Here is a 22,283-nt window from a genome sequence, read left to right on the forward strand (position 1 = left end):
CGCTCATCTACCAGTTGAAGCTAATCTACGTGCTCTAGGTGAGCAGGTCTTGGCCAATGCGAGACGATGGTGCGGGTGGGGTTGGGGATCGGGGAGGGAGTGGTAGGGGGCAACTGCAGAGCTGTGACGTCACGATGACGTGAGCCCTGTTGGTCACGGGATTCGCTGCCGTTTTCAAATAACGACAAAAAATGTGGGGGGGGGATAAGGTTCCACTAGAGCAGGGATGCTGCGCTTAAGAGAAACTTGAGGGTTTTCTACTATAATGTGTTTAGATACTACTTATTTTAAAATTATGTTGACTCCTCAGCTCTCTCTCTCTCTCTCTCTCTCTCTCTCTCTCTCTCTGTATAGGATGGTATGATTGGAGACTGATCTCCACTGAAAAAGGGGACAAATATAACATTCAACTTTCTCCATCCGGTCTACCTGCTTTAAATATTTCCTGTATCTGTATGACTGTCTTTATGGCAATTTTATCCCAAGACTAGAACTGATGAGTTATTACTGACAAAATACCTCCCCTCCGCGATCGCCCACTTCTGTCACCGCCCATACGTACACCCTTTCCTTCAAATAAGGGTCAGTAACCGCTTGAAGGCGACTCCACAAGAGAGGAAGGTGGTCGGATGCTCCGCTCACTCCCCCAGCGAGCGACAGAAAATTACAGTTCTACCAGACATTACGGGAAAGACAAACGATGTGGAGGAGGTATTATAAGTCGTGTGGTGCATCATGTTGTGTTGAGGTAATTAGCAGTACGAGCCCAGGAAGAGTTAAGCCGAAATTAAGATTTTATTTGAGTATCCCTTTATATATATATATATATATATATATATATATATATATATATATATATATATATATATATATATATACACATATATTGGGAGTCATGCCCGATTCAATATCAGGATTTGTAAATCTACGAATATTAATGTATAGAAGATACTACATACATATACCATACACTAATGGCTATTTCCCTCATATAAGGGAGGTAGCCATAGAATATATTAAGGGGAGCTATAATCCCCTGTAGCTCCTAGAAATGCCCACCCCCACCCCGGTTCGTAAACAAACCGTACGAAACTGTCGAAAGAAGTTATTTTTATTGATGTTCTACTATTACTATGATTACTTAGAGCCATATAAATGATAATAACAATGAAAATTAAAATTATAGTGTTATACCTCTGTCTAGTTTTTGTAGATTACGAAGGCCTTTGACTCGATAGAACAAATAGCAACACTAAATTCGCTACGTAAACTGGATTCAAACGAACAGATCGTAAGGGTCCTAGAAAAGGGAAAATGTTTATGCGAAAGGTACCGCTGTAATTCGACTACGTAAAGATACAAAAAATATCAAGATCGAGAAAGTAGTACGGCAAGGCGATATAACTTCACCCAAACTATTTACAGCATGCTTTGAAGATATTTTCAGAAGGTTGAGTTGGGAAGAGAAAGGTTTGAAAATTAATGGCGAATATTTTAACCATCAAAAGTATGCGGATGCCATTCTTATTTCAAAAAGAGCATAAGACTTGCAAGATATTCTGAGTGATCTGAACAAGGGAAGTGTCAAAGTAGGTTTAAAAATGAATGAGTAAAACCAAAATATTCAACATGAAAGTTAGTAAAGAGTATCGATGGTGAGAGTTTTGAAATTGAAGAGTATAATTATTTAGGCCAGGTGGTGAAAGTAACCAAAGACCATGATAAATAAAAATGCGTATTACAATTGGTTGGAAAGTGTTTGGTAAATACAATAAACACCTGAGGGGCTCTCTACATTTATGTTTGAAATGTTAATTTTACAATCAATGCATTCTGCCTGCAATAATCTACGAGTGTAAGACTGACGAAGGCAACGGAGAAAAAGTAAAAGATATTGTGGAGGAGGTAAAAAGAGGGGAAGTGCAATTGGGCAGGTAAGTAACGCGAACGCGTGATGATGGAGCAAGTGCGTTAATGAGTGGACGCCGCGAAATGGAATGCGTGGAAGAGGGAGACTAGAGAGGCGAGATAGAGAAGTTTGCAGGAGTGACGTGGCAGATGTTGGCGATGTCGTGTGAATCATGACAGGCCTTTGTTTAGCAGTGGACTCAGGATGTCGGCTTCGATTTATTGAATGTTGTTGCTGCTGGTTAGTAGACTACCTCAACTACTGCCTCCACCTGGTTCTTTGAAGGTGCACCTGTTTAATCCTGTCAACTGTGTCTAGCTAGAATTTGCTGTCCCCAAGGACTTCATTAATATTATAGTATTTAGAACAGCTCTTTAAAGGGGGTGTATCAGCGTTAAATTGTTGTATAATGCAATTGCAGGACTAGTGTTGGAATAACAGGAAAATGGGAAAAGGTGCATATTAATTAAACATTCGAGTCTCGTTAAAACATTTGACCGAAGTTAGCGACGTCCTGGTTTCGAGAGTATTGTTTAAACTGATTTTGTTTCACTTCAAGGATTATGCATGAATTCAGTCACATTTGTTTTTAAATGTAATGCTATAATCCATCTACATTGTTGTACTCTGATATCATATGATCATCGTAGTTTTGTAGTAAATTATTTACTTTTTGCTCTGATATTGTATTCGTACACAACATTCAGTGCGACACGACTTGATGTTGCTGTTGACAGAATATCGCTTTTGAGAGGGATGGATAGGATACAGCCTTTTCATGTGAATGCATTATTGCGTGGGCGGTAGGAATAGACGCCAGCCTTGATAACACAAGTCAGGGCGTGGGTGTGTTGGTGCGTTGGTAGCGAGCGGTAAGAGAACTCCGAAAGGCTGTCGGCGAGTGGACAAGCCTTGCGGGAGGAGGAGGAGGAGGAGGGGACCACGGGGGCTGTGTGTGGAATCGGACGTTCCATCGATCGCATGTGCAGTATGGAGGCCCAAGTCAATGTTGTGCAATCGTACCCACTTCCCTCCCAGTAGAGACACGCAAAGTACAAAGTACTGAACAACGTCGATATTTCGTTCTTGTATATGCTGCAAATGTCAAGTTTTAAATCTTAATGTGCTCGAAACTTAGTTACTTTTTTCTTCTTCCTTTCTTTTTGAGGTTTTGATAAAGTGAGATGTATGCTCTTCATTTCTTAGGGTAAGCGGGAAAACGTTGTCCGATTATGTCGCTGCAAGCATAACAAATTCATATGTGACATCTAGCATGTTTATATGTTTGTGATGAAAATAATACAGGTATGGATCAATTAAAATTGTATTACATAATATTTTTGCAGTTCTTGTTTCACAGGCCCAATACATTTAAAAATGTTTCATGGGGACATGGACGGACGTTATAAATTAAGCTCAAACTTTATTAGCTCTCTCTCTCTCTCTCTCTCTCTCTCTCTCTCTCTCTCTCTCTCTCTCTCTCTCTCTCTATATACACACCTCTTCCTCTCTCTCTCCCTCGTATGGCAATGTGTGTGTGTATGTATGTATATATATATATATATATATATATATATATATATATATATGTATATAATATATATATATATATATATATATATAAGGACTATCTTTAGGTTATACCAGGAGTTGATACGTCTGTAAGAAGTTTATATCCTTCAGGCATGAAGTTTTTCCACTCCGTTTATATGACCTTATGACATCCTCGACAACCCATACCATGAGAGCTCCTCTATTTCATCTGCTTCTTTCATTTACCTCTTGAAAGTAACCAGTGGTGGGTACTTGTCAGTGGTGGTCCCATAGGATGGACAGTAGAGTATCTCTGTTCTGGCCATCTTCAGAATGTATCAGTACCTCATCTCCATCTTGTGGAAGTGCACCTCTGAGAATCTGGCGCTGTCCATTAATTTCAACAGCATTCCTTCTATGGTTTCATATAAGGTCATATAAGGAAAGTTGACAATAGGCAATTGTCCCACACAAATACAACACAAAATGGGTAATTTTTTTCCCAAAAGTATCTATGGGAAGAAGTATCAAAGGTCATTGCTAGTCACGTTGGAGATTTAGTTATACTGGTAAAACTCTGATAACGGTGAAGATAAATACACTTGTGATTTTCTTTCATACCATACTAATAGCTATATCTTGTCAAGCTTGTCTACAACATTCATAGATTTTAAACAGTAATCACGTTGCCTGTAGTAGTCTTTATTTTTCCAGTTTGTATAGTACTATCCTTTTTGTACAGTCTGTTGACTAAGCTCAAGATAATTTTATTTACTTCTCTTTGTATTCTATTTTTCTTGTATTTTTCCTTTTATATAGATATTGCACCATGACCACAAGCTGCAATACAAGGTTGATAAAAGGTTTCAGTTATGTTTTTCATATCTTCTTTAGCATAGTGAATGCTACTCATATACTTGTTAAAATCTTATTTCTCAGTCCTGTTATCCAGTATATAGATTTTCCATATGGCATTTTTTTTTATAAGATCCCATTTTCCTTTACTCCTGTGCTTTAGTTTTCCATTTCATAGTCTGTGATGATTTCTCTTGATTTTTTTTTTTTTCAATCCTTGCTTCAAGAGCTTCTCTAGATTGTTCTGTAGTATTTTTTTCATTTATATATATATATATATATATATATATATAATATATATATATATATATTATTGTCATGATCTTGGCTTTGTGGATAGATTGTTAGAACTATTTGTCTTATCCATTATGTCATTGAAATGTGTTTGGAACACCACAGGTCCTGATATCAAGCCCTGTGGGACCCCACTAGTCACATCTTACCAGCCCTGTATCTTTTCCTTCTCAGTTCTTTTCATGGATTCCTTTGAGCCATATGTTGCTCAGCTTTTGTAATGCATAGTATTAATCTTTTGTGAGGTAATCTTGTTGAAAAAAATTTCCTTGTTTCCTGGCCTAACTGTAGTATGGAGGAAATGAGCAATGCTTGTTGGGCCCTGTTTCCTACTCTGCAATTTATCATACCTAGCTTCAAGTTCATTTATGGTTCCAACTTGGTTTATATATTTAAACTCCAATTATATTTAAATTTGAATTCATGTATTGATCCAGCATAGGATATAGCACCTTCTAAACAAGTCCAAGTATTCATGTATCTATATGGAAAGCTATTTCTTCACATTTGTGTGTATACATCCAGTGTTGGTTTGTGTGTTTTTGTGTTTGTGTCCAGAAAATTGCTTGCCAAGAATTAGAAAATGTAACAAGCTTTGTGTGTGTACCAAATAACATACAGAATACGAGCTATATTCACAAATTAAACCATATGTGCAGCAAATAATATCTTGATATCCTCCAAACTTTTGCTCTTATTTTATATTTTATTATTATTATTATTATCATCATTATATGTTAGCTTGACATTCATTTGTTATTGATGGATCATATCTATCATGCCCACACCTTTAATGGTTCTAAAGCAGTCATGTTGCCTTTTTTCTCTGTTTTTCTTACGTATGAAAGAGGCATATATTGCATCAGTGTTGTCTGCTAAAATAATATTCTCTTGTAATGCTTTCTTGGCATTAGTGAATTAGTGCGTTGTCATGGCTACTCAAAGAATTTGCAAGAAATTCGAAGTACAATAGGCGAATAAATGATAACCCAAGTATAATTTATGCACATTGGTTTTAGTACAAATTGTGAGAAGCGTATACAGTACATGGCATTAGTTTGAATAATTAACTTGCCACAGGATGCTAATATGGTTGAATAACAGAAATCGCTCAACGCTTGAAAATATATTAATCTATTGAAATTAAATCTGTAGCTAGGGTCATTCACTTTTAACGCTCCATTCCTCCACAGTAGGACTTGATTTTTGCCTCTGTTTGAACTCCTTATTCCTTTCAACCGAGGGATGTCAAAATAGCCAGGAGGCAATGGCAAAGTAAATAACTTGACAACCTGTACGAAGAGCGCTAATATACTTGGCCGAATATAAGAATGGGGAGTCTACGGGGATCGCTCGTAAACTTTTGCGAACTGACATGGAATTGTGTTCTACTTGGGAAGTTGAACACCTGGTACAGTATTAAGACTTATTATACGGGTTAGAAACCGCCTACACCCTTCAGTCTTCCATCGATGTGCACACACGTAGCTGTCGATCACGACTCCAGCACGTGATTCTAGAGTCCAAGACCATGGTGAACCAAGGTGAATCACACACACATCCATACCAGAATGTAAAGACAAACTAGATGCTGAGAGATACAAAGATGGGTCACTACGGGCATAGTTCCCCTTCCCGTATAATACAACTAGGTAAATCAAAGACATATTTGGTGGCGCAAATGGTAGAGTTCCTGGCTGCCACTACGGTGGTCCAGGGCTGAAATAATTTAAGTATCGCTGCAGTGCGAGTCGTTACTCCAACTCTCATGGGTGGGGAGTTAGGTGTATGTGTGTGCGTGCGTTTAAGGTCACAGTATTACCCATAGATAGGTCATGAGTTGAGCTCTCCTCCGGGAGGGAAGTAGCTGTCGATCACGAGTCCAACACGTGATCCATGGTGAATCTCGCACGCACACACACACACACATATGTATGTATATATATATATATATATATATATATATATATATGTGTGTGTGTGTGTGTGTGTGTGTGTGTGCGCGCGCGCGCATATGGAGTTCAGTAAAGTTAGCGAGGGCAGCAGAAGGTAAGGAGTTTTATTCGGATTGTGCTTTCCGGAGAATTGGACCTTCCTAGACCTTCGCACGGGATAACTTTTTACGTTAACGATATTATTGTAACATAGAGGATTATATACGTAAGTAAAATTAGGGAGCAGGTTTTCTCGAGTACATTATTTAATTGTGTATATGTGTGTGTGTGTATGTATATATATATATATATATATATATATATATATATATATATATATATATACAAATAAATATATATAATATATATATTATAATTTCCCATGCCCTCCGTTGTCCTTTCGTTTTCGTAGTGTGATTTTGGTAATTTGTTAAATCCTTTTAGACTTAATTATCTTTATATATCACGTGTATGAAAAATGAATATTCTCGTTGTTACATGTTTTATCATGAAATACGGTATTACTAAAGGTGCATGACGGTGCGTGCATGTGATATTTCTTACAGATACACTTGCAGAAGGCTTCTGGAAGAGGCTAATGCGCCTGTGGCTCCAGCTCTTAATAACTATCCTCTTATATCATAGTCTAGTGGTCACTGGTCGAGGCGGATATTAACAATTAACGCTTCAAAATCATATTTCTGTTCCTGGTTCTTCCACATTCGATCAAGCTTCCTCTCAAAAGCCACCACATTTGATAATGTTTTAGTTGGTTGTATTTCTTTAGACTGGAGGAAGGCAGCGTCGAGCTGTATTGACCTGTTCGTTGCATAAATCCGTGGATGGATATTTGAAAAGCGATTATTTTTTTCGATATTAACTGTTTGAATTCCATTACATTCTTGTCATCCGTTAGAGAAAGTTACCAGAAGTATTAATATGTATTATTTAATAACATTTTGCAATGCTAACATACTATTTTCAAATTGCAGCGAAAAACCAAGTGCGTTCTTGCAATAAAAATATGGATATATTGAGGTTAATATTTTTTAGTTTGATGTGGTATTCCTTATTCATGACGTTTATAAGGGGGTTTGGAGCAATTCATAATAATGTTAGCTCTAATATGTACTGTCAAGAATGAAGATGATAATGTGGTAGAACCGAATGCAACGCCAAAGTCAGGGTCGTAGGAGAGTTGGGACGAGTGGAGTGAAGGTATGGCCGTGCGTAACCCGATGTTCACATGTTTCCGCCATTGTCGTTGAGCTCCTACTGGCGGGATGCGCCCAGAACCTTATCGTCTCTACAAGTTTACGTTGAAGCAGACTCAGTTTTAAGTGTATTATATTGTTGTGTGAGTATCATGCATTAACAATATGCAGTTGTGGTAGCATTGTGGTAATGGAAAACTTAGAAATTGAATGTGCATTTTGTGGCTACAGTGGTGCCAAGTTTTGAATGCATGACCCAGTGTCTTGTAACGGACGCTTGGCCGGTTAAGATTATCGTCTATGGTGTAATTGCTAGTGTTTTCTCTAAGGATTCCTGCAGAGTTGAGATAGTAGTAGGTGGTTATTGTTAAGTTTGGATACTTTTCTAGGTTGTATGGTTGATGTTGGAACCAGAAGTGGTTGTGAGAAATCATCTGTTACAGTGTTGCCAGTTCTAGTGACTTTATGTACGTCTGATTCAAGGACAACATATAGTATGCTTGTGTCTCTCCTAGTTAATTAAATGTATGTAATGCTGTTAAGTAGGAATTGTGTATGAAGACTTCTGATTGCACACAGTGCTACAATTTACTAATTGGAATTTTATATTGAAGTTTTGAAAGTTGACAAAGTTGTTCTGCAAATGGATTATTCTTATAGTAGCAATCGTTGAGATTAATTCATTAGGAACTAGAATGTCCCAGTCAGCATATCACCGTATGCCATTGATATGCAAACCCAGATAAATCGGTCGTTAATTGGAATTGAGGTGGCAGTTTATCAGATAATAGCAGGGTGTCAGACTTCCACCGAGTATTTCAAGTGTTAGTTTGGGACTTTTAACAGGTGTGGTATATTTACCTGGATATTTAAAGACATTGAATGTTGTTTAGGAAGGGTAATGGGTGTTATTGAATGTTATTTAGGAAGGGTAATGGGTGTTAGAGGCACTGGAAGACAGTGTGCCATGAATTGCTTTGAATAGTTGAAAAAATGGAACATTTGTATTGGTTTGTTGATTGTATGATGGAGCTTGTGCCCTGATTAATTATGGAGGGATTGTGATTAATGGTAAACTTTTTCTCCTTTCAGATTGGCATCAATAAATACGTAGAAACAGGACAAAACATCGGGAAATATACTTGCCATGGCGCCCAAAAGAGGGACAGGCAACAAGAGCAGTGGAGCCCCGAAGAAGAGGATTGCTGCCAATGGATACAAACTTCCTGATCCCATTGCTGCTGGTCAGATCCTAACAGATATGAGCAAGAGACAGTGGAGATTAGGAAGAAGTATCGGTGAGTACTGACATCTGATATTTGTATGCAATGAGCTGAAATGTGACTTGCTGTACCATTAGGAAAATGTCTTACTCTATTGCCTGGTCGTAAAGTTCATAACAAAAATTATTAAGACTTAATTCAATAAAAAACAGAGGCAGATAATGAATTCAACAACATTGTGTTAGGTTTTTGTGTGCAGTGCTTTGGGTTGGTGAATGTGATATTGTCATGATAAAATCGGGATGTGTGTGATTGTGGTTTTTCACAGGCATTGTTCTCGTGCTCTTTCAGGCACGGGAGGGTTTGGTGAAATTTACTTGGCCTCTGATGATTTAACCCAGGATGTAAGTGACAATGCTGACTACGTGATTAAGATTGAACCGCACAGCAATGGACCACTATTTGCTGAAATGCATTGCTATATGCGTATTGCCAAACCAGATTTGATTGAAGCTTGGAAGAGGGAGAAAAAACTCAAACAGCTTGGTATGCCCAAGTATTTTGGTTCTGGTTCACATGAGTACAAAGGAAACAAATACAGGTTTATGGTCATGGAACGATTTGGCCTAGATTTACAAAAAATATTGGAGCGTCACAACAAGAGACTGTCCTTTAAGACTGTGTACCATGTTGGAATCCAAATTGTAAGTTTGTGTTTTAAATCTTCCTATATGACATGCACATAAAGTAGTTTAGGAGGATATGCTATGTATTGATATTTAATACTTTTTGGGATAAGTTGATTCATAATCACTGTTATATATTTAGTGTACTGTGTAGTACTGTGGGCCATAATAGATATGTATATCTTGTACCTTTTACAGTTGGATGCTTTGGAGTATATTCATAGTAAAGAATACATCCATGCTGACATCAAGGCATCCAATTTGCTTGTTGGTCATCAACCAGGAACAGAAAATCAGGTCTACTTAGTGGACTATGGGCTGGCATGCAGATATGCCAATGATGGTCTTCATAAAGAATATAAATATGACCAGAGGAAAGCACATGATGGCACTATTGAATTTACATCAAGAGATGCCCATATTGGAGGTAAGGATTGAAGGATTATATACCCTTGAAGCTTGAGATTGTTAAAATTGTATTGCAATATTTTTGGTATTACAGGAAAGGATTTGTATAGCTTTTCCTTCAGTAGTTTTCATTTTATTAGTACACATTCAAATTCTTGTGTTGACTGTTGCAGCCCATTCACGTCGAGGTGATCTAGAAATCCTTGGTTATAACTTGGTGCAGTGGCTCTGTGCACAGTTGCCTTGGGAAGACAATCTGCAAAATTGCAACTATGTAGCCAAGCAAAAACGAGGTTATATGGACAACATTGACACTTTCATACAAAGATGTTTCTCAGAATATGAACCTCCTGGTTAGTGTTTTAGGAAGTTTTGGTTTGAAGTAGATTGTCCTGAAAATATAATCCTATTTAAATTAATGTTACATTATTCTGTATTTCTTCCACAGGTCTAAAGGATTACTTGGAGTATGTAGTGAACCTGGCTTTTGATGAGAAGCCAGATTATGAAAAATGTCGCAATATATTGCGGGAGGGTCTGAAATCAAGAGGGTATAAAGGTCCTCTTGGGAAATTAGAATTTTTAGCTGCAACTCCAGCTCCAGTATCAAGGAAGGGCAGAAGTCGAATGGAAGGGAGAAAGGTAAGCAAACGAGGCAGCGCAGATGTGGATGAAATCGAGGAGGAGGATGAAGTTACTCCAGCAAAGAAGAAGGCTGTTAAGTCAAAAAAGCCTGTTGCTAAGGGTGGTAGAACAAAAGCTGAAACAAGTCCAGTTGAAAATATTGAAGAAAAGGAAAACTCAAAAAGGAAAGCAAATGTGCAAACCAAGCCTGGAGGTACAAGAGGAAGACCAAAAAAGACTGAACCTATGCCAGTAGCCACAGAAGACAGCAGTCTTTTGAACCCAACTCCTGTAATGCTTGAATTAATGGCCAAAAAAGCTGCCAAAATGAAGGCAAAGAAGTAATCTGAACAGCTTTTTTTTCAGCCAATGCTGCTGTTTAATACTTTATATAGTAATGATCTCGTACATTGTATCGAGTTGTTCTTAGATGCTTGATTTTGTATTTAATTTTGCAAGTTGACATTCATGTGCTTGAATGTATTTCATTCCATTTGTTGATTAAGTTTTAAATAGACCCTACACCCGTGCTGATGGTTTTGTACTCCAAATAAAAGTTAGAGAGAGATTAAAGTATCATTTCTTAGAATACCTTCCTGTAGTGTAGCTTTTTTTACGGGTGTAAATTTCAAGCACATTTTAGTCAGGTTAGATGTTTAAAAGATGAAGGTATCAGTAAAGTAATTGATGTGCAATACAATGTTAGGCATGGATACTGATGACTGGTTTCTTTTAAGTGATACAAAAAATTTTCATTTTTAGAGAGGTACCAAGCGACGATCAGATGAGGCAGAAAATATTGCTGAGCTTAATCCAAAGAAACAGATGAGAGTAGCACCAAGCACACCCTGTAGACAAAATAATTGTAATCGGTAAGACCTGAAACAAGTTTGGTTTCATTGTGAAACAAATGAGAGATAATGAATATAAAGAGTGTTTAATAGTAGAGTAATTATATTCTTTTCTCTTTCTCAAGCGTGAATACCAGATTATATCCCAGAACTTCCATGCTAGGGATTAGTCTTAGTAAATCTAGCCAACCAGAATTTTTCGTGGAATCTGAGGAAGCATTGATAGAAAAGGAAAATCAAAAAATTGCAGCAAGAAAACAAAGAGAACGGCCCAAGAGATTACAAATTAAGAAGGATACTTCTTTAGACAATCCCACACCACAAATGTTGGCAATTATGGCAAAAATCAGAGAGAAGGCGTCGTCACCTCCAATCTGTAATAAACGACACCGTCACAACAGGTATTTCCATATTGATGGATTGATTTTATCAATGCTATTTGTTCTCAGCGAATGAATCTTGTCTGACTTGTTCCATAGACATACATGGGCTGGCTAGAATGCCTTGTACATTGCTTGCATATAGAAGGACCATGCACCAAGTAAATTTACACATGTAAGGGACACTCCCTTCATAAGGGTAATGGCAGTCAAAGTGCACGCACATTCACACGGGGCTGTAATTTCAGCATTGCTGTGCTGGGAGCCATTACTCCAGCTCTCATGGTCAGGGAGTTGGTTGTGTAAGGTCACAGCATTACCCATTGGTCATATATGAGCTCTCATCCAGGAGGATAATAGCTGTCAGTCATAAGTCCAACATGTGGTCAAAGACCATGTTGAATCACACACACACACAGTCCATATTCATTTATCATCCCTCCCATCTTAGCACTGCTCTACAAATTATGGGAAGAACATGTGGATGGATTCTATTCTGGAGATATATATTAGACTGGTATGATTTGTTTGTTCAGTGTGTGGATTGGTTGGTAAGATGTAAACACAGGAGGGATGGGGATTGATAATACAGGAAATAAAAGTAAATTGTAATGAACTTGGAGGGAAAAATTGCAAAGGAAATTTGAATACATGAAAGAGATTGTGAAGAGATGATGTGGCTTGAAGGGATGTTATCTGGTTTACAATTTTTGTGGAATGGGAAAGGGGATTAATATCCATATGAAGTGGTTGGTAAAACTGCTGTGGTTGAGCTTGATGGGGGTGCTTTTGATAGCTGTGGACTGTTGAGCTGGGAAGATAATGCTGATGAAGGGATGATGCAGACTGAAGCTTTTAGGGAGCATTATTATTTCTTTTATATATATATATATATATTCATCACATTATCAAGGTATTCCTTGATAATGTCTTAAATAGACGAAAACGTTCGAACTAAGCTTCTTATTTCCCAGTGGTTTTTTCTGCATATATATATATATATACATATACATACACATTTTAGCTACCTTCCTTGTACAGTGGGAAGAGGCCCTTGGTATATGCATTTCCACTTCATATTCAAAAATATCTACAAAATGAATACAAGATTTATAACATTCTTATTCTGCAGTACTACTGCTACTGTCAGGTGATAAAGTAATTGATAACTTTGTCTTCATATAGTTTCTGTTATAACAGTTGCCGAAGTAGTCCCACGTATGATGAAGCCCCGTCCCAGTTTACTCCTGAAATGGAAGCCGTTATGAGAAGAAGAATAGAAAGATTATCTTCGTCTGATTCTGAAGGCTATTCCTCCTCATCTTCTGCATCTTCAGCCCCAGTTTCCCCAGTGCATCTTGATTCAGGATGTGAAGATTCCAATGATGGATCTGTCTATTATGCTCAGGTCACCATCAATAACAATGTGGAAAAGACAGGTGAGTTCTTTTGTTATACTTGTCGTAGTGGTTGATTAATCAACCATTGAAGGCTTGTATGTTGTATTTGTCTTGTTTTGCTTCATTGCATGATAATTTATTTTTTCTGTTGAGAAGAGAAATTGCAAAGCAACAATTCTAGAATAAAACAACTTTTGGTTTAACTTTTTTTTTTTTTTTTTTTTCTAGAATTGAACCTTACCTGTGAATTTTAGAAGTACTTTGAGCACTGGACTATAAATGCTAATTGGCAATGTGTGGACATTAGGTGTAGGAGGTATTGTGCTTCAACAGGTGTTTGTGTTGAAACCACAATAAATCCGGATGTGTGTTTTAGCTCATTCACTTGCTGTTTCATGGTACGAACCTTGCCTCTGACAAAGACATGACTGATTGACGCTCACACTAATCTGGCCTTTCAAATAGTCCAACTATGTGGTTCATGAGTTAGGGTAAATTTTTGTGTATGTGTATATTTATGGAATTACACGATTTTCATATTGGGAGGTTTACCATGTAGCCAGTAAGGGACTTCTTGCATATTTATTCCATAACATCTGCCTCCATTTGCTACTTCAGTATCACTTCATACTGTCCCGCCTCCTCCCCCCTCCCCTGAACCTTTTATTCTTCCATCTTAAATTCTTCATCATGTAAATCATGCCTTTATACCTGTTGTTCCTACTTTTTCCATTCAACATGAGCAGATTTCCTGTTTTGCAGACATTATTTCATGGTGTCCATTATGTTGCATTTTATTTATCTTGATACAGTTCAGTATTGACCATGAGGATAGAAGTGCTGATGAATTGTCTTTAACCAAAGTAAAACGCAATATTTAAATATTCTCTGATCATACATAATATGTAGGACAGAGTGTACGTAATCAGTATACTTTGCAAATCTGGACTTGCCATGAAATCTGTCTTGCAATGTATTGTCAACCACCTACTCTGGCTTATTGGTTTATGGGTGCTTATCTGGATTTCTTTATCTTATGCAATTGTGAAGGGGGCCTCTAAATATTAATATACACTTATTTAGATATTCTTCGTGATTCTATGCAAAGGGTATTTTTTTCTCTCAATTTTATTTTACATATTTTGAGTTGCTTTTTCACAGTTGAAGATCAGGAAAAAACATTTTACAGGACTATATTCATCACATGCATAATAATTTCCTATCATATGTATTGAGGATCCTCTTGAGTTAGGTTGTTCAGAGGAAACGTGAATTATCAGTAGTTAGCTCTGCCCATCTCCACTTACCATCACAGATCTAAAACTGCTTGCTCATGACATGGTAGGAAGTTCACATCTTTTAACTTCATAATTCAGGTGTTGTTCACTAGTACCTTAAAACATCTAGCTTTTCCTTAGTTATTGTAGCTTCCATTACTTTCCATTAATTTTTCACGATTGAAGTGCGCAGTTTGGAGATGAAATATGCTGCTTTATTATTGGGTTTAAAGACCATGAATTTTGGTTTCCAAAGTTAGATTTTGCAGCTGTCTGCAATTATATGAGCCAGTAAAAATATAGGATGACAACTGAAATGTTGAAATGGTCACCAGAAGCAACAAATATTGTAATATAACCATGGATCAAGACAGCATCACACAGAAATACACTCAAAGGTCATTGACCCATACACTGTGTCTCTGTGTCCTGTGTGGAGTTTGGTTGATACATAATGGTAAAAAAGTTAATATAAGTTCGTTACATCACCAGTGGCCATGTTAGTACAGAGAAAATTAATTCCACTTACTTGGGCTTAGATTTACATTACTTCTTGTGTAATATATTTATATTTCACTGTTTGTAAAACTAGTGATGGTGAAACTGAATAATTGACACTACTCCCAGATAGATAAATTGAATAAAGAATTAGAAGAGACATGGTTATGGGATTAGCATACATGCATACTATACCAATGGCTTTTCCTCCCTACAAGGGAGGTTGCCAAGAACAAAGGCATAAAATCCACTTCTGCCATTCCATCTCCACATACTCCACTCCCATTCACCCCCCTCCCTCCCTCTTATCTTGGCTCCTCATGGATGACAGATCATCCCTTTACCTCACCCACTGCCCTAGGTTAGAAACAATGTAACAAGACACAGCAGTCTGGAATTAGCAGTTAGATGGAAATCTGAGTTTAGGTGAGAAAGTATTTTAAAACTAGTTCTGCCAGTGACTATTTAGATTATAGTAATTAAATCCAGATTTACATTAGATATTTCAAATATTTCATTATTGACAGTTTGGGAAGGTGTGCAAAATAAGGAAGTTGAAGATAAATGTGGGTAAAAGTAACGTGATGAGGTGCACTAGGGGAGAAAGTGGCAGCAGACTGGAAGTGTTTAAGGGAGAGAGACTGGAGGAAGTTGATAGTTTTAGATACTTGGGTGTGAATGTGATGGAAAAGGGAGGATTGGAGGTAGAAAGGAGAACGGTCGTCTATGGACGAGGCTGTGATGCATGAAAGGGAGTGGGTGGAGTAAGGAGGGTGAGGGAGTAGTGTGATGCAGCCTGAAGGGATTTCTCCCCATCTCCATTTCTGCATAAGGGGACAGAGAGGGGGGTTCGCGGACTTAATGAAGTGGATGTATTGTGTCAAAGGCACCTCATTCCCACCCTTTCCCCCCTGTTACCTTAGCTCCTCATTGATGATGGGTCATCCCTGTATCCCACCCACTGCCCTATCCAACTGTTTCTGGATTGGTAATGACAGTTCACAAGCTTTGGGTGTGTGTAAAAGTCAAACATAAGTCTTGACATGTCCAATTTTGATTTATTGACTGGTCATTAACTGTTTTTACTTTTATCTGTACTGTAATTTCTTCTTAAGTACCCTCCTGGTTCTTTAATGCTAACAATTTTACTCCACATAAGTGCATTATTGCCCCCAACACGAGTCCATTTATATCACCAATGAAAAACTCTCCTCTATCACTTGACTACACATGTTTCTTGTAGATATCCAATAAGAAATGCTGACCAACTTTCAATTTCTCCATCCTTGGACAACAGTCATACCCCTCTTACTCAGCACCCCTTTCATCTCATCCATCTCATTCTCGGTCATGCCCTTGTGTTGGCTCCATCTGTCACTGCCCTCCACACCTCATTTATTCATCTTTCTTCACTTATTCCATGTGTTCAAACCATTCCAATACTCTTACATCAACCCTATCTGCCATCTCCTTTTCTACCCCTGCTCTCCTCCTCACCTCCTTGTTTCTTACTCTGTCCAACCTTGTAACCCCTATTAATACATCTGAGAAATTGATATATATATATATATACACATATATTTGTGTGTTTTTCTCCCATGTCTCAATAGGTTTTACTCCTTTCTTTTCTCTCTCCCAACTTCCCCCCACTCTTTACTCTCTCTTCTTTTGTCTTCATTCCTCCCAAATTTCTCTTCTATCACCTTCCCCCTATTTACACATATGATGACACTTCTTTGATTCATTAGTCCATGGATAGAAGCCAGGTAATCATTTCTTTGGTGTTAGGTAGAAGAGGATCCTCAATGTTATTTATCCAGTATATACCCTTTGTGTGGAAATTGGGTTGTTCATAGAAAGGGATTTTTGTGTGGTTCATTCTTAGTGTGGTAAAAAAGGATCCATGTGTTGAGAAGTGTCCCTATGTGGTGATTTGGGCTACTTCCACAGAGCTGCCATGCAGGCGACGTTGGCCAGGGTGCGTGTGGGATGCACTGGTTTCCTTCCTCACGAGCCATCTTATGCTGAAATCAAATTAACGCACTAAAATTGGACTCCAGCCCAAGTGACTTTCCAACCATTGAAATAAGGAAAACAAATTGGGAATATTGGAGCTATAAGCTCCTTAATGGTATAGAGTAATTGGATGGCAGAATACCTGATGACTGTAAAATTTTAGTAAGAGACTGCATATACCAGGAGTGACTGGTAGTATCTGCTTAAACAGGCTTTAAGATTGATTTTGTATTGGGAAGTTGCATGGATTGGTAAAGGGAATTGGCTTTGCTTGTCAAAAGGTACAAGGTAGAATTCAGAGATCAAATGTGAAAGATTAGTTTTGTAAGGTAAAATGAGGAATTGAATGTATCTTATGTTTTTTTCATAAGAAGGGAAGACATGATTGACCTTAAAACCAGTTTTATTGTTCAGCATCTATTATACAGTGCTCTCAAAGGACTTGAAATTTCAGGTTTTATGCTTTGCTACCAAATTATATTTAAGTTTGACTTATGAATTTGACAAGTTAGTGTCATGTTTAGGCTTTAAAACCATACCCCTCAGTTAAAATAAAACTAAACTAGTACTTAAGGTTGAAGGAGGTTAACTTATAAGTGTTGAGAATTTTAAATTTTACTTTTGAAAATTTCATAAATAATAAAAATTATGATACAAATTTTTAACTGAATTTTAGTTTTTATATTGCTTATACAATATAGTATTTAGTTAAGAATGATGAAAAGGTGAATACTGGAGGGTAAATGGTTTTTATTAAGTTATCAAACAAAATCTGTAGCACTGCTTTAGGCAGTGCCACAGATTCTGGTACTTGCCATTTCTTTTTTATAGTACAGTGTTATGCAGTAGATTTGAGTTGATACTGAAAGTATCAGCATGTATTATTAAGTTCTTTATGGGTCTTGCTTGTGTTGCTACTTCTCTTTGTAAATAAGATTTAGTTTCATATTATGTAGAGGCCCTACATTAGGACTGGTGCACAACTACTAATACATCAATGGGCTTCTTACCCCTTAAGAGGGAGATAGCCAGTCAAAGCATACACTGACTCCATGCCTGAGCCAAAAATTCCATAACCTACCTACCTACCATCCTACACCCATTAAATACACACTTGTTTCCCCTTTTATCTCAGCTTCTTGTGGATGAAAGACCACCAGTATGTGTGCTCAGTTTACCTAATTCTAGTGTACAGGAAAAGGGTGAACACTTGCAGTCTTGTATCTTATTCTTCAGTTATCATATCTAACTTCAAATACATGTGTGCTTGAGCTTGGTAGGTACACTTGTCTTTCTGACTTGGATGTGAATAATCTAGATGTTTGACTATGAACCAGCTATATCACACATCAAGACATACACATTCAGATCACAATACATGCTCTTCAAAACAAACCACCAAACTCAGTACTCTAACAATCCTCAGACATGAGTCCCATGGGGAGGGGGGGGAAAAATCCACACCTGATAAGACCACGTTGGCATGCCAGTACTTAGGAAACCATCCAACATTAAAACAGTACCAGCACAGGTCTGACCACAGATTCAAACTGACCCAGATGCAGCCACCACACAAGAGGACTAGAACACCTCATACTAACATTCTCTAGACAACAACACAATACATTGTCCCTGAGTGACTGGTAGTTCCTTCCAGAGGCTGTTGCCAGTTTCTTGAAGGCTGCAGGTCCTCTGGTAGAGAGACCATGGGCAGTTGATTGATTCTTCACATCCACTCCATTCATTGGCTTTTGCAACCTTATAAGGATCAGTAATGGGTTTCTGTGATATGGAAGTATTCTCAAAACCCATCAATCCCACACTTTCGTACATGGAGAGGTGACAAACTGAAACCATTTTCCTCTCCTTACCACAAATGTACATTGATACAACACAAACAACAATCCAGAGTTTCTTGTCGGCATTTTGTGTGAGGTTCCAAGAACTGTTACCAGCCACAGGGCTGAGTTTCCCACGTAATGAAAATAGTGTTAGATTGACATCTTTTCACATGTGGAGAGCTGACAACCAGCAACCCTTCTACCATTTACATCTGATGACACAGAAGCCATCTTTCCAGTACGGCACAGTAACCAAGTCCAAGGCATGTATCTGCTCCCACCCATTCCACTCCATCCACAACACTTTCCTTCCTCTCATCTTTTCATGGATGATGGGTCATCCCAGTATCCCACCCACTGACCTGGACTGAAAGCAATGTAGCAAGACACAATACATCCACAGCAAGGCTGCTTCATAATCAGTGACACACACACACACACACAACAACACACACACACACACACACACACACACACAAACAAACACACTCTCTCTGTCCCCTCATACAGACAGGGAGAAATCCATTTGGGCTGCATCAAAATTTCATTCACACAAAAGTACCACATCTCCTTACATAACTGTATCATCCATACACAGTCCCTCTCTATTTATCCCTATCTCCAACCTTCTCCTTTCCTTGTTCAACAGACATAATCCACTTTCTCAATGCCCCTTTACCCAATCCAAAGAAAATCACACAGGCATCATATGTCTTAAATATTTACAACCCACATAATACATCCATACAAAAAAGGGGGTATACATTCAGTCAAACAAATCGGTATTTATGTGGGTGTGGTGTGGGTGTTTACTTAGACCAAGAAAGATTATTTTATTCTCTGGCTACACATGAAGGTGTATGGTAGTTATCTGTATGTAAGAAGAAATTCATTATTCTCTTCAGAGTGATAACTACAATATGGGTAGTTTATGCCCAGCTTGCTAGTGCCTTGGAGCATTGAAATTTTTGTTGTTGTACTTAAATTTTTCCATAAAACCAACATTAGTTGCCCCTTGATACAATTCATGTATTCATATCTGATCTCTTTTGATCTAATTTAAACCATTCCTCATCCCTCGCAAGTACATCACACAGTTTTTTACTGTTCTTATTATAATATGAGAACAAAGACAGTCAGAATTAGTGGCCAATGACTAAGTAAATATATTGTATTTCCCACTTCTAATAGTAATAACCTTGTTATCCACTTGTAAGTTCTTCACTGCTCACTATCTTTGTGTGTTAATACCCCTCCAGACCAGTCACACAGAATTTGTTCATGTTTAGACTATTTTCTACTCAAGATAAATTCTAAATTTTAGCTTCCACTGTTCCTTTGCCTTACTGTCCTCCTTAAATCCCCCCGTAATTCCACCTCTTTTGGACGATTGTGTAGAATTGCTGTTTTTCAGTGATGATGCCCCTGACACCAGTGGCAGGTACCTGTTAGTCATGGTCCTGCAAGATGGACAGCAAAGCTAACCATTTTCAAAACCTGTCAACCTTACCTCCAGGTGTTACAACCTGAAGGACTGGATTTTCTAAACCCTATTACACATCTAGAGCTGACAACTGGTGACTACCCCCCCACTTTGTCAGAAACTGTCTCACACCAATACAATACAAACAAGTCTTAAGTTTTTTTTTTTTTCTCTCTCTCTCTCCCTAGAGAACTATTGCCAGACACCATTGACCTGCAGGTTTTCCATTCAGTAAAACTTGTGGCATACATGCATATACCAAGAGCCCTTTCCCCCTTACAAGGGAGGTAGCCAAAGTCAAAGGTACAAAACCACTCCCACCCATTTCATCTCCACATACTCGCCTCCCATCACCATCTTTCCCTCCCTCTTTTCTTAGCTCCTCCAGGATGACAGGTCATCCCTGCATCTTGTCCACTGCCCTGGGTTAGAAACAATGCAGCTAGACACAGCACATTCACAGCAAGGCCACTTCATCTAATCAGTAACCCCCCTCTCAGTCCCTTTGTGCAGAAAAAGAGATGATTGGAAAAAATCCCTCTAGGTTATATCTAAATATTCACACACTCCCTCACCCCTCTATCTCCCTTCCATGTATGACAGCATCATCCATAGACAACCATTTTCCAATCCCCTATCTTCTGTCTTCTCCCTTACTCAGCAGACATCCTTCTTTCCCAAAGCCCCTTTTAACCCATTTATCCATTTCATACTAGGTCACCCCCACATGTTCATTCCCTCCACACCTCTTTTAATAATCTTTCTTCACTCATTCTTAACATGTCCCAACCATCCCAGTACTCTTTCATCAATCCTATTTCCCAACTCCCTTTCCACCCCACTTTCCTCCTAACCTCATTTGTCACACAATCCATCCTAGTCCTTACCATACTTCTCAAGACGTTTCATCTCAAACACATTTGAACTCTTCCTCTCTTATGTTCCATGTTTCTGCTCCATACATTGCTGTCATCACAATCACTTCTTCATACAATCTCCTCTTAGCATCCATTCCCAAATGTCTATTTCTCATTACACATTTTAATCCCCCAAGGGATTTACATTCTTCCATCAATCTACATTATACCTTCACTCCTTATCCAGCACATTTGCCCCCAAGTATTTAAAGCTATCCACTTTCCTACAGTCTTGCTGCCTTAATGCTTGCTTCCAATTTGCTGCATTCTCTCCCCTTGTACATCTCATCACCTTACTTTTACCCACATTTATCCTCAACTTCCTTCTTTCTCACACCTTCCCAAATTGTCACAAATTTTATCAGTCTCTCCTCTAATCCTGCTATGAGTGCAGTGTCGTCACCAATAACAACTGATTTATCTCCCATTTTTCTCCATTTTCTTTAACCATCACCACTTCTCACACCACTCCATCCATATATAAATTAAACGGCCATGGTGACATGACACATCCCTGGCAAAGTCCCACCTTTCCCTCAAACCACCCACTTTCTCCATTTCTAATTCTAACACAGGCTCTACTACTCCCATCAAAACTTTTGACTGCTCTCAACAGTTTTCCTCCTATTCCATATCTCTGCAATACCTCCCTGTCTACTCTGTCATAAACCTTTTCCAAATCCATAAAGGCCCAAAAAACATCCTCATCTTTTCCTAAAGCTTTCTCATGTATTTGTCTTACCACAGAAATCTGATCCATGCAACCCCTACCTCTCCTAAACCCACACTGTTCCTCTCAATCAAAACCCTCCCATAAGCCTTCCCAACTGCATTCAACAAACTGATCCCTCTGAAACTACTACACTCACACTTGTCCCCTTTTCCCCTTGTAAGGTGGAACTATACATGCAATCCTCCAGCCCTCCAGCACCCTACCCTC

General features: G+C 38.2%; 1 protein-coding gene across 7 annotated transcripts in view; it reads left to right on the forward strand.

The window, feature by feature from the left end:
* Positions 1 to 22,283, forward strand: part of LOC143035198 (serine/threonine-protein kinase VRK1-like) — a 134,599-nt gene that overhangs the window by 108,200 nt on the left and 4,116 nt on the right. For 2 of the 7 annotated variants that reach the window (XM_076201892.1, XM_076201893.1), the window contains 8 exons: positions 8,832 to 9,037; positions 9,314 to 9,666; positions 9,847 to 10,075; positions 10,230 to 10,409; positions 10,505 to 10,698; positions 11,443 to 11,552; positions 11,657 to 11,932; positions 13,097 to 13,350. In XM_076201892.1, coding sequence (XP_076058007.1) covers positions 8,887 to 9,037; positions 9,314 to 9,666; positions 9,847 to 10,075; positions 10,230 to 10,409; positions 10,505 to 10,698; positions 11,443 to 11,552; positions 11,657 to 11,932; positions 13,097 to 13,350 — 1,747 coding nt within the window. In that variant the 5' untranslated portion in view covers positions 8,832 to 8,886. Of the gene's footprint in view, positions 1 to 7,727; positions 7,883 to 8,073; positions 8,093 to 8,457; positions 8,586 to 8,831; positions 9,038 to 9,313; positions 9,667 to 9,846; positions 10,076 to 10,229; positions 10,410 to 10,504; positions 10,699 to 11,442; positions 11,553 to 11,656; positions 11,933 to 13,096; positions 13,351 to 17,036; positions 17,155 to 22,283 lie in introns of those variants that run through there. The other 5 variants (XM_076201897.1, XM_076201891.1, XM_076201896.1 and 2 more) reach the window with 5 other exon arrangements.

Source organism: Oratosquilla oratoria, chromosome 18 (assembly GCF_046742065.1).
Source record: "Oratosquilla oratoria isolate Oo_2021 chromosome 18, ASM4674206v1, whole genome shotgun sequence".
NCBI lineage: Eukaryota > Metazoa > Arthropoda > Malacostraca > Stomatopoda > Squillidae > Oratosquilla > Oratosquilla oratoria.